The sequence below is a fragment of the Sycon ciliatum genome, chromosome 10 (genome assembly GCF_964019385.1).
Source record: "Sycon ciliatum chromosome 10, ocSycCili1.1, whole genome shotgun sequence".
Taxonomy (NCBI): Eukaryota; Metazoa; Porifera; class Calcarea; order Leucosolenida; family Sycettidae; genus Sycon; species Sycon ciliatum.
The window spans coordinates 13,219,268-13,234,968 of NC_088652.1; the positions used below are offsets into that span (position 1 = coordinate 13,219,268).

A 15,701-nucleotide genomic window follows, 5' to 3' on the forward strand; every position below is an offset into this window, starting at 1 on the left:
CTGCGATATGAGTCTAGTATGAGTTTGGGGAGAAGGGGACCAAGAAAGATTGTAGCATACGGGCCAGTTGGGTCCGCTTGCACAGCATTTACACCTATTGCTGAGCTTCCAATGCTCACTGAAAGCAGCTGTAGTTTCGAGCGTCCTTTGTAGGTGCATGACCGACCCCTAGCTGGTTCAAGCCAGGAGGGGCTCAACGAGTACAAGAACATCACCATGAAGCACACCATTGACCGAAACGCCACCAGTGTTTCCCTGCAGGCACAGGGGGCTGTAATCCTCCTCTATTCAAGCAGTTGGCCACTCCGGACAGATAGTCCAGTGGCTGCCGACGTTCTTGGGACCGCCGAATATGGCGCCGCGGTGCACGACGTTAGGCGTGTGCTGTCGCTTGGAGAACTGGTGCCAGTGCATGCTGGGCAGCGGGGAGAAACGTGCCTCCGTGCCGTCCACACCAGCATCTCTGTAGCAGTGGCAGAAAAGTATATATATGGGATGCAATAGATGGAGAGGGGGGGGGGGGGAGGGGGGGGGGCAAACCCCATACACACATATCAACATACACACAAGCGCATACACACACACACATACATGCACACATACACACACACACATACATGCACATGCACACACATACACATACACACACACATACACACACACACACACACACACACACACACACACACACACACACACACACACACACACACACACACACACACACACACACACACACACACACACACACACACACACACACACACACACACACACACACACACACACACACACACACACACACACACACACACACACACACACACACACACACACACACACACACACACACACACACACACACACACACACACACACACACACACACACACACACACACACACACACACACACACACACACACACACACACACACACACACACACACACACACACACACACACATACCAGGGGCCTCGCACACGGTACGGTCACTACGGTATTGACCGTACCACTATTTGCCCCAAGTACCTGTGAATCAATAAAATGCACTGGTTTGGGCTCTAAATTTCCAAAATTTTCGGCTCAGCTACCCCCACGAGTAAATTGGACTTCAGATGGCTGACCGTACCACACTAAAATACCTTCTGACGCCCCTGCATACACACACACACACACACACACACACACACACACACACACACACACACACACACACACACACACACACACACACACACACACACACACACACACACACACACACACACACACATACACACACACACACTCACACTGCCATCGCCATTGCCGAGAAAGCCCAAAGATTGACCCCTGGGTGCAGTTGTCTAACCATCTTCCTCAGTGTTACCAAGTGCCCTCTACCCCCATGCGTACTGCCCAGTGCCATTTTGCAGAATTTTTCAGAGTTTTCCGTACTCGTTTTTCAGGTCAACAATTTGACTGATTTAGTGTAATTTGGAAGAAAAAACGATACTGTACAACTTTTCCAGCCACAGAGTTCAGTTGCGAAGCCTACGAATTCAGTACAATTTTCAACTTCACCAGGTCATAACTTTGGTCTATATTTCTGGAATCCGATATCGTAACGCTTCCGTGAGTGTTGCATTGGACAGCTTGGAGTTTTGGCGGCCACGTAGATCCTTCGATTGTTGAATTGGCACAAGAAACGATGGAGTTACGAAGGTTTTAGCAATTGATCATATACATGTACATGATCGTTTGCGGGATGTCCGATTGAAATCCGTACTGCGGACAAAACTTCTTTTTTCCGTAAAAATACTGACAAATACGGGCGGTTGGCAACACTGCTTCCTGTCCATGGGTGGAGTGGTCTAACCCTCTCCCTGTCCCTCCATGAAACAAGCTAGCCCTCCCCTAACCCATGGGACAGTCTGCCCCCCCCCCCCCATACACACACCCAGCTTTGGCAAACCCCAGCTTAGTACCAAAACCCTACCAGACCACACACGCACGCACGCACGCACACACACACACAGAACCACAGTACTACAAGTTACTCTTACACTGCCAGCTTGTCGAGGGTTTCCTCCAGCGTCGACACACCCGTACCACCTCCCCTTCCGTTGACGCTTGCCGACCGGGCACGGGACTGGGCGCGAGAGCCGGCACGGCTGCCCAGAGGCCGGGTGCGATTGTAGTGGAGTATCTTCTCGGCCCCGGTGCCACGGTACATCATGGGAATGGGCTGTTGTTCACTGAATGGCAGTGGGTCGCTTGCACGACGTGTGTGCAGCCGGGCGCGATTGCCAGTCATGCCGCTGATCGGTCGGCGGTGCGGCGGCGGGTGCGCTGAACGATCAAGCGAGCGCGAACCCGACGGCAGAGGTGGCAGCGAGTCTTCCTGCTGCCACTGACGGCTGTCGGCCAGCGGTGCCGTGTGTGCCTCCGAGAGGCCCTCGAACACTTGCAAGACCAGTTTACGATCTGCAGCAGACAACACCGAAAACAAGCCAGCCATCACTCACGGATCGCTAACCACAGTGTTGCTCAATGAAAATCCAAATCCAGTCGAATGAGTCGAATGTGTCGAATGAGTCAAGTACGGGCCGGGCGTTGCGCAGCCCTAGATCTGCAAACACTGGGCTGCGAAAATGGTGCAATGCGCAAACTTTACTGACACGACTGGGTTTCATTGAGCAGCGCTATACACAGTACACCATGTCCAATACAGAAAACTAATGTGTCCCAGTGCATCGTAAAACCTCTCCCCTACCCTCCCCCCCCCCCCCCCCATGGGACTCAATCAGAATTAGAATTATGAGAAATACAGGACATGTACTAGAACAACAATGTTGCCACCATGGCCGCGTCACCAGCCCACTGGCATCCATGCGCGCTATGCTCACTGCCCATCAACAACCTTGCACCACTCCCCTGCTGCAGGCTATGTGTACACGAGGCACAGGTACACTATGCATGCTAAGCCAGGAACACCCCCGGCCAGGTGATGGTAGTGCATATTCTCGGACCCCTACCAGGGGCGTCGGAAGGTATTTTAGTGTGCTACGGTCAGCGATCTGAAGTACAATTTACTTCTGGGGGAGGGGTTGCTGAGCCGAAAATTTTGGAAATTTAGAGCCCAGATCAGTGTATTTTATTGATTCACGAGGTATCTGGGACACAAAGTGGTACGGTCAATACCGAAGAGACCGTACCGTGTCTGACGCCTCTGCCTACAGCTAGAAATCCGAGCTGCACCGAGGCAGCACCGTGACTCTCCTGCAGGTGTTCTGCGCCTAAAGCTGAGGACGTGCCTTGCAGTACCCGCTACAACCCCACGGCACACTATATCCCAAAGAGAATCAGCTCCTACACATAGTTGACTTGCCAGTCATGTCAGCTGTCCACTGTCATAACTCGCCGGCAAAACTCCTTGCAAACGACCCACAGACAAAGCTACCGCACATAACCCGTCGACAAAGCTAATTACAAACTACCAACCAAAAACCCAACTACCGCACACAACCGGCCGATGAGTCTACTGCAAGCGACACAACGACAAAGTATAGCAGCAGCAGAAGTCCCTGACAAAGCTCTCCGCAAATGACCCAACAACAAACTCCCACACACAACCAGCAGCTACATAAGCGACCCACTGACAGATCACGACACACAACCCACTTACAAACCTTCTTATACAGTTCATTGAGCACACAAATTACTTGCAATGCATCTCCAGCAGGTTAATGTTTGTGTTCCTGCCGAGTTCTTGTATTTCCTTCAGGTTAATTCTGGTCACATGGTCTCCAGCTGGTTTTATGTCTTCAGCAGGCTCCTATGCCTCCTGCAGGTTTTTCTCCAGCAGGTTTCAAACCCACAAACACACTCTAATAACAGCTGCCATTGAGACACACCAGCTACTTCGCTATCAGCATTGACTTCGGGCAGCAACCAACCAGCAGGAAACACGGTTTGCATTAACTAGAGGACAAAGTAACTACCACCTCCACGGGCTACATGCACAGCCATGTCAGCCAACAACAAGAGCTGACCGCTTGCCTACACCCTTTTCTTATGGTGTATGGTGGAGGTGCGAGGGGTGCAACGGGTAGCGCTGCGTATGAGGAAGCAAGCACACATCCCTTCACAGCTTGATACATGTACGACAGGCAGAAGATCCAGAGGCTTGCAGCCACAATGTGGCCATGGTGGTGTGGACATGTACTGAGGTCAGATGTGACATTGTACATACGGCATGATTCAACACCATCACCGCCACCAACACCATCTTCACCAACACCACCAACACCAACGCCATCAACCGTGACCGCCATCATCAACACCATCAACACCAACAACACCACCAATAACAACACCACCTATAACAACACCACCACCACCAACGCCGTCAACCGTGACCACCATCATCAACACCAATAACAACAACACCAACACTACAGTACCAACATCAACACCACCACCATTAACACATCATGTCAGGGGTGAGACTGGTGGCAGCAATGAGCTGAGAACTAGTGCTTATCCGTGGAGCTGGTGATACACAGAGCATGCATCGTGACTCCATGCTCACGCTGGTGATACACGGAGCATGCATTGCGACTCCATGCTCACTCCATGCTCACTCCATGCTCACTCCATGCTCACTCCATGCTCACTTTGCACGTACATTGCTAACTTATCTCATAAAAACATGCACTGCAACGTAGTACGTTGCAGTGCCTGAGAGAACGAACTGAGAGCAGCGGGTCGACACCGTTTTATGCATCAGGGATTGCCGTACATCCCCGGCATACGTTCAACCTCCCCACCGTGACTACAGGGATTGCCGTACATCCCCGGCAAACGTTCAACCTCCCCACCGTGACTACAGGGATTGCCGTACATCCCCGGCAAACGTTCAACCTCCCCACCGTGACTACAGCACTGTATAAGGATATCACTGTACAGATCTACACTCGATAGTACGGCATCGCGGGTTACGAGACAAACCTCATCACAGACAACAATGTGTGCATTTCGAGCAGCACCACAGAAGAATGCCACGGCTAACGTCCCCGCATCTAACCTTGCTCGGATGCCGTCTTGACCCACTCCTCCACACCAGGTAGTGCTTCTTCGGCTAATGTTGACTGCAGGGCTTTCTTGAGTCGCAGCTCCTCCGTCGCTCCAGACTTGAGCATGGATATGACAACATCTTTCTCTGCGTGCAATTGGGGAGTGGGTCAGAAACAAGAGGTCGCCGCCACGCCAGTACGTACACATACACACAATCGGATACACACGTACACAGGCACACATACGTGCATGAACGTACACAGACACACAGACGTGTATACACACGTACACATACATATGCGCATACACACGCACACACACACATACACACACATATGCACATACACACACATCATTCTGTATTCATGTTTCCAGCAATGCTCTATAAAGCTCTCTGTCGTTCTCGCATTTACAACACTCTGACATCGGTGCTTTGAGCCAGTGTTAAAATGCGTTGCAGTTAGATTTCATTGTGATCAGTTCAGCCAGTGACTCGGAGTTCCGCTGACGAGACCTAAGAAAGTCGAAACAGCTACTGTAAAGTCGTAAAATTTTCGTCCCATTCAAATTGCGGCCTCCCAGGGCTGAAACACATTTCGGCTGCAACAAATTTTCGGCCTGTATTGCTGCTGCCTGTATACACTGTCACACGGAACCTTGCAAAACAAAAATTTCACCTGCTACAATTTTTGAGCAAGTATGATCAGGCCAGAAATAGCCGAAAATAAATATGCGCCGAACATTTGTTGCCTGTCAGTAAGTGTCCTGAGTTTGAGTACAGTCAACTTCGCGTATAACGACACTCGACGGGGCATCAGAAAAGTGTCGTAATTCGCGAAGTGTCGTTATACCCGAAGTCTCATTACCGTATTTTTCGGAGTATAGTGCGCACCTTTGTATAACGCGCACCCCCAATCTTCATTGGGGGTGCGCACTTCAATCTTCATTGAAGTACATGCATTTCATATTCGGAGCATAGTGCGCACCTGCGATCTAGGGCCTAAAATAGCACATCTAAAGTGCGCACTATACTCCAGAAAATACGGTATATGTATTACAATTGGATGGGAATTTGCTCTGGGCATGGAAATTCAGTCGTTATTCGCGAATTGTCGTTATATCCGCAGTCGTTATTGGTGAAGTTGACTGTACATGATTGTGTAACACTATGATGTAGATTGGAGGCTTACCTACCCCCCCCCCCCCCCCCTCTCATCGACGCAATTCACACTGGGCAGAAGTGCGGGAACACATCACTGCATTCAATCATGACGTCATCCCGTGATTCGGGTCAAACTCACGGTTTGCAGAGGCATCCGAATCTAGCCATGACTCGAGCTGTTGCGCCGTTCCAGTACTGTGCGTCGTGGCTCCCACGACTCGTTTCTACACCACACACGAAGAAGACAAGGATGAGGACGACACCAACAACATAGTGGATGCTTATGGTACCCAGGAATATACAGGGGACAAGTAAAACTCAAAAGAAGTCTTGAGGCTTCCTGCAGCTTCGTAATAGAAAAGAGGTTAAAGACACGCCTGACACGCCTGACACGCCTGACAATATGGCGGTAAATACACTAGGAACTGAAAACATGTGATATGCACAGCAGGGATGGTGTGACTGATCATCAGTTGTATAAAACAATAAAAACAATGGGCGGGCAGCACTCAGAGCGAGGCCGTGCATGGGATGCAGCAGTAGGGGATCATGGTGACAAGTACATGTAGCCATGATGTTACCACTTGCGCACTAGCCCCCCCCCCACATTTTTTATTTTTTTTACAAAGAACACAAACCCGGCTCGAGACAAAAATTAATAACAAGAAAGATAACAAAGTTGCAGGGAGAACGAAGATACGACTAGCACGCACAGCCCTGCTTGCCATTTCAAATGATATCCCTCTCTACCTTTGCTGTCGCACTGGCTGGTCGCAGTACAATCGTCTTCTGCGCCGGATTAGTCTTGGTCGCGAGCGGAGCCACTGAAGCAGATCACAACATGCACACAAAGAGGCCAATAAGACAATGCCTAAACAAGACAATGCTACCGTTTAATCACCAAAAAGCAAACCTAGTGCAAATTGAAAAAAATGTCGCAGGTCTAAGCACCTGCAGAGACCCAGTCGTGCTTAGACCTTCTCTTTGTCAACAACCCCCAGCTTGCACCGGATATTAACACGGCTTGTGCTCTTGGATCCTCGGATCATCTGACAGTGTCATGTCGGTTCGATCTCTCACCATCAACTGGCCGACATCTGCAGCAGACACCACGCAAACCTTTCCCTTACCGCTACCGTCATGTCCCCTCCCCACTGCTGGGGACTCTCTTTTGATCTCTCTCATTGTGACTGGTCATTTCTACGCCCAGGCAACTCCCCAACTGTTGACCACGCAGTCGGTCGATTTTCAAACATCCTGGAACAAACCTTCCAGCAGCACCTTGCTGATTTTTCCACCCATTCTTGTCGGTCATATGCACAGACATCATCTGTGACATCCAATCCACCTTGGGTGTCGACTGTCCTCGTATCTGCGGTGAAACGTAAACGAAACCTCTTCAGTGTCAGCCACAAATTTCAAACACCTGCCAACCTGGAGGCCTACCGAGTGCAACGCAACTTTGTCAAATACCTATCCCGTAAAACCTACCGCTCTTACATCAACTCCCTCTCTGCAACAATATCATCACCTAATCGTCCTTCTCTCTATCAGTTCATTCGCACCCAGCGTCCCAGTGTCTCTCGCGCCCCCATCCAGTGCTTGATTGATCATGATGGCAACCGTCAGTCTGAGGCAAAGTCCATTGCGAACACTCTCAACAAACAGGTTGTCTCCTCCGGCCTTCCCGACGATCCGAACTGGGTTATCCCGCCCCTGAACCCAGCTGCTGAGCTGCGCGCTCCACTTCTGGACGTCTTTACAACAACTGGTGTGGTTTGCAAACAATTTAAACGTCTAAAGATCTGCGAGTCTCCTGGAAAAGACGGTATACCAAATGAAGTCCTTAAACTGCTGGTGCCTTACTTGTCTTATCCCCTGTGCTTGCTCTTCAACTTGTCCTAAAGTGCAGAAGTCTTCCCATCTGCGTGGAAGACTGCTATTGTTGTCCCGATATTTAAGAAAGGACAACGCTCCCAAGCTGTTAATTACAGGCCCATCTCCCTCCTACCTGCTATCTCTAAGGTCTGTGAACGCATTTTCTATGAATCTCTCTACCACCTCGTCACCCCTGCCCTCTCGTCTGCACAATCCGGCTTCTGTCGTGGCGACTCAACTACTTTGCAATTGACACGCTTAATCCAGGATATCTACGGACATCGTAACCTGAAGAAGCATGTAGGTCTCGTCTTTTTTGATCTATCAAAACCGTTCGAGACGGTTCGACACAGTCTGGCATCGAGGCCTACCTAAGCTCGAGTCTATTTTTCTTGTACATGGTCCAGCTCTGCAGTTGCTGTCGTCATATTTGTCGTCCTGTCATCAAACTGTCCGTGTCCCTCCTTCCTTGTCCGATCCCTTACCTGTAGTGTCTGGTGTTCCACAGGGGTCAATACTGGGTCCACTCCTTTTCTAACTTTTTTTAAACGATCTGCCCTCTCTAGTACCAGACGTCAGCCTTTTTGCTGACGACACTGCACTGTTGTGCTCTGACAGCTCGCCGTCCAACCTCGTTACCTCCATGCAGACAGGCATTAACTCCACGATAAACATGGATGGAAGCTTGGAAGCTAAGGCCTAACATCGCGAAGACCGAAGCCATGTTCATCAGCCCATCGCCGCCCACTCAGCCGTTGCACTTTCCAGGAGCCAATGCTAACATCAATATTGTTCAGCAACACAAACACCTTGGTGTTATAATCGACAGCCACATGTCCTGGTCCCCCCAGGTCCAGTCAGTATGCAAGCGAGCTAGTTCCTCCCTTGGCATGCTGCAAGCTCACTACCAACATTTAAATCACCATTGCCGAAAAGTGTTCTTTACGTCGTATATTCTACCTATATTTGATTATTGTGATACAGCGTGGTGCGGCCTGTCTCAGGCTCTTGTTCAAACTCTGGAAATACACCAGCATCGGCTTTTAAAAATCCTGTTTCGCAAAGATCAAACATTCTCCTCCCAAAGTCTCTACAGTTTAGCTTCAGTATCTCCCCTTCTAGAGCGACACCAGCAACATCTTTGCATTCTTGTACACATGATCTTATCAGACCTGGTTTCCAAAAACTGTGCTAAGTAGAACTGGTTTGTGTCCACCAGATCAACACGTAATTCCTTCTCATTACCCTGCGCCAACACCTCCCTGTTTCTGAAATCTCCTATCTTCTCCGCGTACATTCACTGGTCTGCCCTGCCAACTAGCCTTAAAGCATGCACAAATATTGAGGAGTTCAAGCTCCAGCTTCTCCGTCCTAAATAATCCCACTATTCTCGTCATGCCTCTCCTTGCAGTACACTCTTTTGTTTCTCTCCTTGTTATTTAGTTCGCCGTGGTTGCCTACCACCCGACTTCTCATACATATTGGCAGTCTAATTACGACGAGCCAGGAGATGTTGAATAAATAATAGTGTTTGACCGTAGGGCTTCAAAGTGCTGCACCATAACCAGGCTGGAGTCATAACCTGGGCACTATTAGGGTGATCACTGGGCATTTTCCGACTGTTGTTACGAACAATAGAACTGGTTCAAGCTTGCATTGTCGTTCACGCTAGTAAATAGTAATTCCTATAAAACAGGAATAAAAAGTTGGTAGAACGAAGCCCTATTGTGACTCTAGGAAGCCCTCCCCGTTGCGATATCGAGCACTGTATGCGAACAGACAACTAACTCTATAGTGTAAATATTGCCGGGCTGCTGGCCCTTACATATCATAATCCGTGCCAAACCGACCGAGGGTGATAGCTTTCCCAACTATCTTTTTCCTTACTTATGTTCTGACAATCCCTCACTACTGCTAGCACACCATTTACCGCAAGATCACCCAGAGTGTGAAACTCTAATTTGTAGCTAGAATTTCCTCTCTCCCCAATGAAAACTTGGATGTTGAGCCAATAGTAATGTGTGAAGAGAAAAGGACCTATAAGTTACTAGTGAAGACTAACAGTCCACCAAGGTAACGAGATAATAATACAGTCAGACAGTGCGACAACGAGGCACAGGTGTTGTGCCTCGTTGTCGCACAGTAGGGTATATTCTAGGACGAATTTCCAACCGGTTACGGTGCAATGAAAAGTCGGGGGGTCCGGGGGTCCCACCGTGGAAATTTTTCAAAATACAACCAAAATATAGCACTCGACAGCAATTTAACAGATTTCTTGGTGCTGGAGTGTAGCAAAGATAAGCAGCTCCATTCACCCACAGAAAAGTACGGGCGGTTGGAACTGATTTGTAACTTTTCAACCGGTCGCCAACAATTTCAACCGGTCGAAAACCGGTTGGGGCGGTTCTAGAAAATTCCCTGGCACTGTCTGACTGTATATTATCTCGTTACCTTGGTGGACTGTTAGTCTTTACTAGTAACTTATAGGTCATTTTCTCTCTCCCAACGTTTGCAAAAATCATGAATGTACTAGTATTACCTGAATACCATAAAACTCCCCTAATTCAGGAAGGTTGGGACTGAGCACAGCTCGTAACTAGGAATTTTCCGTAATTCATAACATACGCGCTTACTGAATGCAAGAAAACGCTTAGTTTTGCCAATCAATAGCTGTTCGGGGCCGTTTTCATTGAAAAGCCAATGTGTTTGACTCTACAGGGACCAGAAAGGTGCCTGGTACATGGACGTGCCCGGAATAGGGACGTCCGGATTAGGGGAGTACAGTCGGACCTCGTTTATCCGGCCCTTTTTTTATCCGGATCCTTCGCCACCCGGAAGAAAATCGTTGATTACCGACCGCCCCTAGGCCCGCGCTACTCACATTTTCCAGTGTTGCTGCGACACTTGCTGCCTGGATAGCCAGGGTACTCGACAGTGGCAGTCGTGTCCGGCCCTGCGCTGTCCGGATCCTTGCGGCCCACAAACTCACTACGAGCTATGGTGGTGCTGACTTCGTTGCCTGCGTCGCCATCTTATTACCGAATGGACAAACACACAACAAAAACACGACCAAAGATTAACCAAAGATTAACAATGGGATCTCGTGTGCTCTGGATGCCAGTCGTGCGTCAGTCAAGTGAGAATTCAAATCGGCAGGAAAACCGCGAGCTCTCATGTAGGGAGCAACACATAATTCCCAAAGATTTACCAATGTCTGTGTTGAAACAGTTCAGAAAGTGTTCAAGCAGTCCCAGCACCTGATAACTTCTACACTACGGCACCTGTTTCATGATCTAGAAAACGGGGGATTCCCCTCATTCCTCTCCTCGTAAGAGCGAGTGACTGTATGTATAGGTTGACGTATGTACAGAGCTGCTCAATGAAATCCAGTCGAGCTTCTCAAGTATGCGCCGGGCGTTGCGCATGCCCTAGACCTGCAAACACTGGGCTGCGAAAAGGTGCACGGCGCCAACTTGACTCTCGCGACTGGATTTCATTGAGCGGTACTGTACATACGTCAACCATAGGATTGGCCCTAGTTTGTACTAATGGAAGGTTCACATTATCAGTGTTCGTACTAACGAAGTTTTACTGCCCAAAGTGTACAGTAAAACCTGCTTTAAGAGACCACCCCACGGTGCAAGCAAAAGAGGCCGTTAAAGCCAGGTGGTCGTTAGAACCAGGTCCCACAGTGTCTGTGTAGAACTGTGCGTGCATGGAAAAACGGTAGTAAAGAGCAGGTGGTCGCTAAACCCAGAGGCCAGAGGTCTCTTACACCGTCAGGTTTGACTGTACTATTTGGATGAGTGGCTGCGTGCATGTTCTTACCGTTTCCAGTGAGGTAGTCCTGGTAGAAAGACTGGCCGGTCTCGGAAAGCTGTTCCACCGGCACCGTGACAGTGCCCTGCCTGCTCTCGAGAACGCGCACGGGTAGCTTCCACGCCATGAACTCCTGCATAGCATAACAGAGCATAAAACAGGACACAGAACAACATCGTGTAAACTTGTGTAGAATTTCTGCAAAGGTCTGGGCATCCAAAGAAGCAATGTAGCTCGACTCAATCATACATCAAGAATATTTTGTGTTTTAAAAGAACTCAGATGAAAGTAAGCAGCAGCACTCGGCACTTGAAAATTCGGCATCCATTACAAATTAAATGGACGCCGAAGAACTCAGATGGGGAGCCAAAGAAAACATTGTAACATGGAAAAACTTGGGCACAAGTTATGCGATCGACGCAACTAACTAAACCAGATTTTGAACAGGCAGACGTGCACAATCTAGCACAAAACTGACAAAGAGTACTGAGACATTCCACGGCATGAAAGTCAGCTTGAGCACTGCTCGATAGTGCTGACCAACGGCCTTCCAACTTGGAAGGTTCATGGATATTAGTGCTAGTTCCAAAGTATATGGTTCTCATTGGGAGTGAACTGGTACCGTAAATATGCAAAATTTCGGCATTGCACGATTTTCAACAGTTCATCAGCGATGTATTATCTGCTCGGAGTAACACTAGTAGTACATCACCCGTTTTGGGTCGGTGCCGAACGTGGCCGAAATTGAAGGGCTGCCGACTTTTGGTATGTTTACTGTTTGCACTGGATGTGACATGTCCCTGAATTCTGCAACTTAGCGGACGCGAACTGAAGTGCTGTATTTTCCTGGGTATGAGCGCAATGGAGTATAAGCCGCACCCAGATTTTGCCACGAAATACAGACATCTACCCCATCTATTACCGTGAACTTGACCATCGTAATGTAAGCCGCACCGACTTTTTTCGGGTAAATTACTGGTGTAAGTATACCAACAAACAGAAAGCGGTCCACTGAGCGAGATTATCTGTGCTGCCAGGTGGCGATTCGTTTGACATGTCCTGAGACTGCAGCGAGTCATACCAGCACTGTTAGCAATAGATGCATATTTCCAAGATCAACCGACAGTCAAGAAGTTCACGGGCCGGCCACCATCAAGCATTCCAGTAACCCTCGCCAGCGACATCGAAGTTCTCAACTTGGCACTGAAGAACGCCGAGCATCTGAAGCACCTCAGAATAATCATACCGGCATACTCATTGGTTTGAGGGAAGCGATGCAAACGGGAAAGGCCTGAAGAATAAATTGACTGTCATCACCAGGACTCAAACTTCGCTTCAGGCCAGCGATGCTCTACTAACCACTGAGATGTGGTGTAGCTGTCATCCAAGCAATGACCGTTGAACATTTTCTTCCGACTTCGAAGCCTGAAAATAGTCCTTTGTCATATACGGCTCCTTCATTTCTCGTCTCTTCCGTCCCTTTTCTCCCAACCACCCTTCCACGCAACTCCCTCGACAGTAATTAAGTAGTCATTATGTAAATTTTACTTTTGGAGATTCTGTCAACGAACATTACCGAACGTCAAGATGCCGCTGTTGCCACTTCATCTTGCTCACATAACCACACACTAACACTCAAATCAGTCTCCTGGCTGCAAGTACAATAAGTCAGTATTAAAGTATAATAATTATACTGCAAGTCCACAAAAATTCGGCGCATTATTTATTTTCGGCCTGGTCATGTTTGGCCGAAATAAGTATTTTGTTTTGCAAGGTTCAGTGTGATAGGCAGCGGCAGTACTTGTACAGGCCAAAAATTTGAGGCGGCCGACATGGGTTTTAGCCCTGGGAGGCCGAAATTTGAATGGGCCGTAAATGTGTAGACTTACAGTATTGAAAACTTCGAACTGAGCGGCTCTGTTGTAGCCTTATCATCTTTTCAATACACCTCCGTCCCGTAACAAACGGAATGTTCTCCGCTACACCATCAGGATAGCGGCGACCTCCTGGTTGAAAATTTGGAAACAATCCGGCATTGTGCATTGTGGACTGTAAGTCTTCACATTTTCGGCCTCCCAGAGGGCTAAAATCCATTTCGGAAAATTTCCGGCCTGTATATGTACTGCTGCCGCCTGTCACACTGAACCTTGCAGAACAAAAATAATAATTTCGGCCAAACACGGCAGGCCGAAAATAAATATTATGCGCCGAATATTTGTTGACTTGCACTAGCCATGGACTGTTCATGTGTTGCGGGTTGGTTGAGGTCCATCTTCAGGCATGATACCATTATGTGTGGAAAATCTGAAGATGGGCCTGGTCCGAAAATTGAGTGTTTGTCCTTGAAATAATTGTAGCCAAGACTGCAAGAGACTCTGTTTGTGTGTTGCTGTATGGTTTTGTGAACAAGGCATGCACTAGTAACTGGGAGTGATGCCACCTCGACAGTATCGGTCTGGCCAATACAATACCACCCATTCAATGAATCATGCTGCACGTCCCTTCACCTACCTCCTGAGGATGCGGGTTGTTTCGCCTGGTGGGCGAAGTGGGCCTCGCCTGACGATCCTCCGCGCTCACGTGCTTCGCTTCGAACTGGCTTGTGTAGTAAGACTTGAGCTTTTCCTCTTCGCGTTGTCTCGCTCGTGGCAGCACGTAACCCGTGCCTTCGCCCTTGCGACGGTTACCCACAGCGGACGCAGCGCGCTTCGATTCGGTGTAGCTGAGTCCTTGCTCGGACATGAGCGCTGCTTCCAGCTCCTTGTTCGTGGTCATCATCAAGCCCGGCTTGGCCGACTTGCTCCTCGGCTTACCGGTCGGCATCTTTGGTGGGCGGCGGCTGCCAGGCGTGAGTGACGACGATCCGTTGTGCGGAGTAGTAACAATGCTGCCCACAGCTCACGAACCGAACGCCTTGCCCTGGCCTTGGCGAGAGGTGGGAATCCAAGCCAAGGCAGTAGCGTTGATGCTATCCACTGGACGTTTCGGTAGATAGGTTCCTGGTGGAGCTCAATCGACAGTAAATCGTAGCTTGCCAGTATGCTCGATAGCCAGAACTGTCTGTGCCTATGGACAGTCTGGTGATAGTCACACCTTGCCGCCTACAACCAAGCAAGCTGATCTGAAAAGTCGTCTAGCACTGCAGCGTCTTTCCCATTTCTCGCGCCCTCAAAATAGCACTAAAGTCAACAGGACTGAATGCACGAGCCCTTACCAGATTGGGATCTGGAAATGGTGTTGATTTCGTTCTTCTCCGCGGCGCATTTTGGCTCCACCAAAGAAGCTAGCCTCCGGCCACACACACATCACACTGTCGACATAGGAACGGCATACCTTGTTCACGATTACACCGACTAGCACTGAGCCACCCACCGTGCACGGACCCGGCTGCACGTGACTGTTGACGGCCTCACGGGTGTCCGATGTCCGAAGTTGACAAGTGAAACAGATGCCTGAAGGTTGAGTTCTACAGCCTACAGGAGTAGATCTACTGGGTACACGCACAGCTAGGTCTAGTCTGCACTGGCGTACAGCTCCAAGTCCAAGCTATCCGAGATTAGGTTCTCGTTCCTGTCAAGCTGTAGGACTCAGGGAAGAGGTTGGGCGGCGCACCCCATCCAGTGCGTCGTTGCTTTGTTTACACCGGACTCTGATCTCCATGACAAGAATCGGTCTTCTACTGTCTGTGCATGCAGTGTGTATCTACATGTACTATGCACGCTGCTGCAAGCGTTCCCCAGTTTTCATAGCGACCTGGTCACCATGCATATACAGTTACATG

At 49.2% G+C, this 15,701-nt stretch overlaps 1 protein-coding gene across 1 annotated transcript; it reads right to left on the bottom strand.

Moving 5' to 3' along the window:
• Positions 1 to 3: 3 nt before the first annotated feature.
• On the bottom strand, positions 4 to 15,188 carry LOC135825721 (uncharacterized). Its single transcript, XM_065338343.1, has 8 exons — positions 14,432 to 15,188; positions 11,930 to 12,053; positions 10,983 to 11,132; positions 6,974 to 7,047; positions 6,363 to 6,447; positions 5,072 to 5,206; positions 2,049 to 2,469; positions 4 to 463 (listed from the first exon to the last, which is right to left on the bottom strand). Exons 1-8 carry the CDS (start codon positions 14,741 to 14,743, stop codon positions 289 to 291), a joined length of 1,476 nt encoding a protein of 491 aa, XP_065194415.1. The 5' UTR covers positions 14,744 to 15,188; the 3' UTR covers positions 4 to 288.
• Between the last annotated feature and the right edge of the window lie 513 nt (positions 15,189 to 15,701).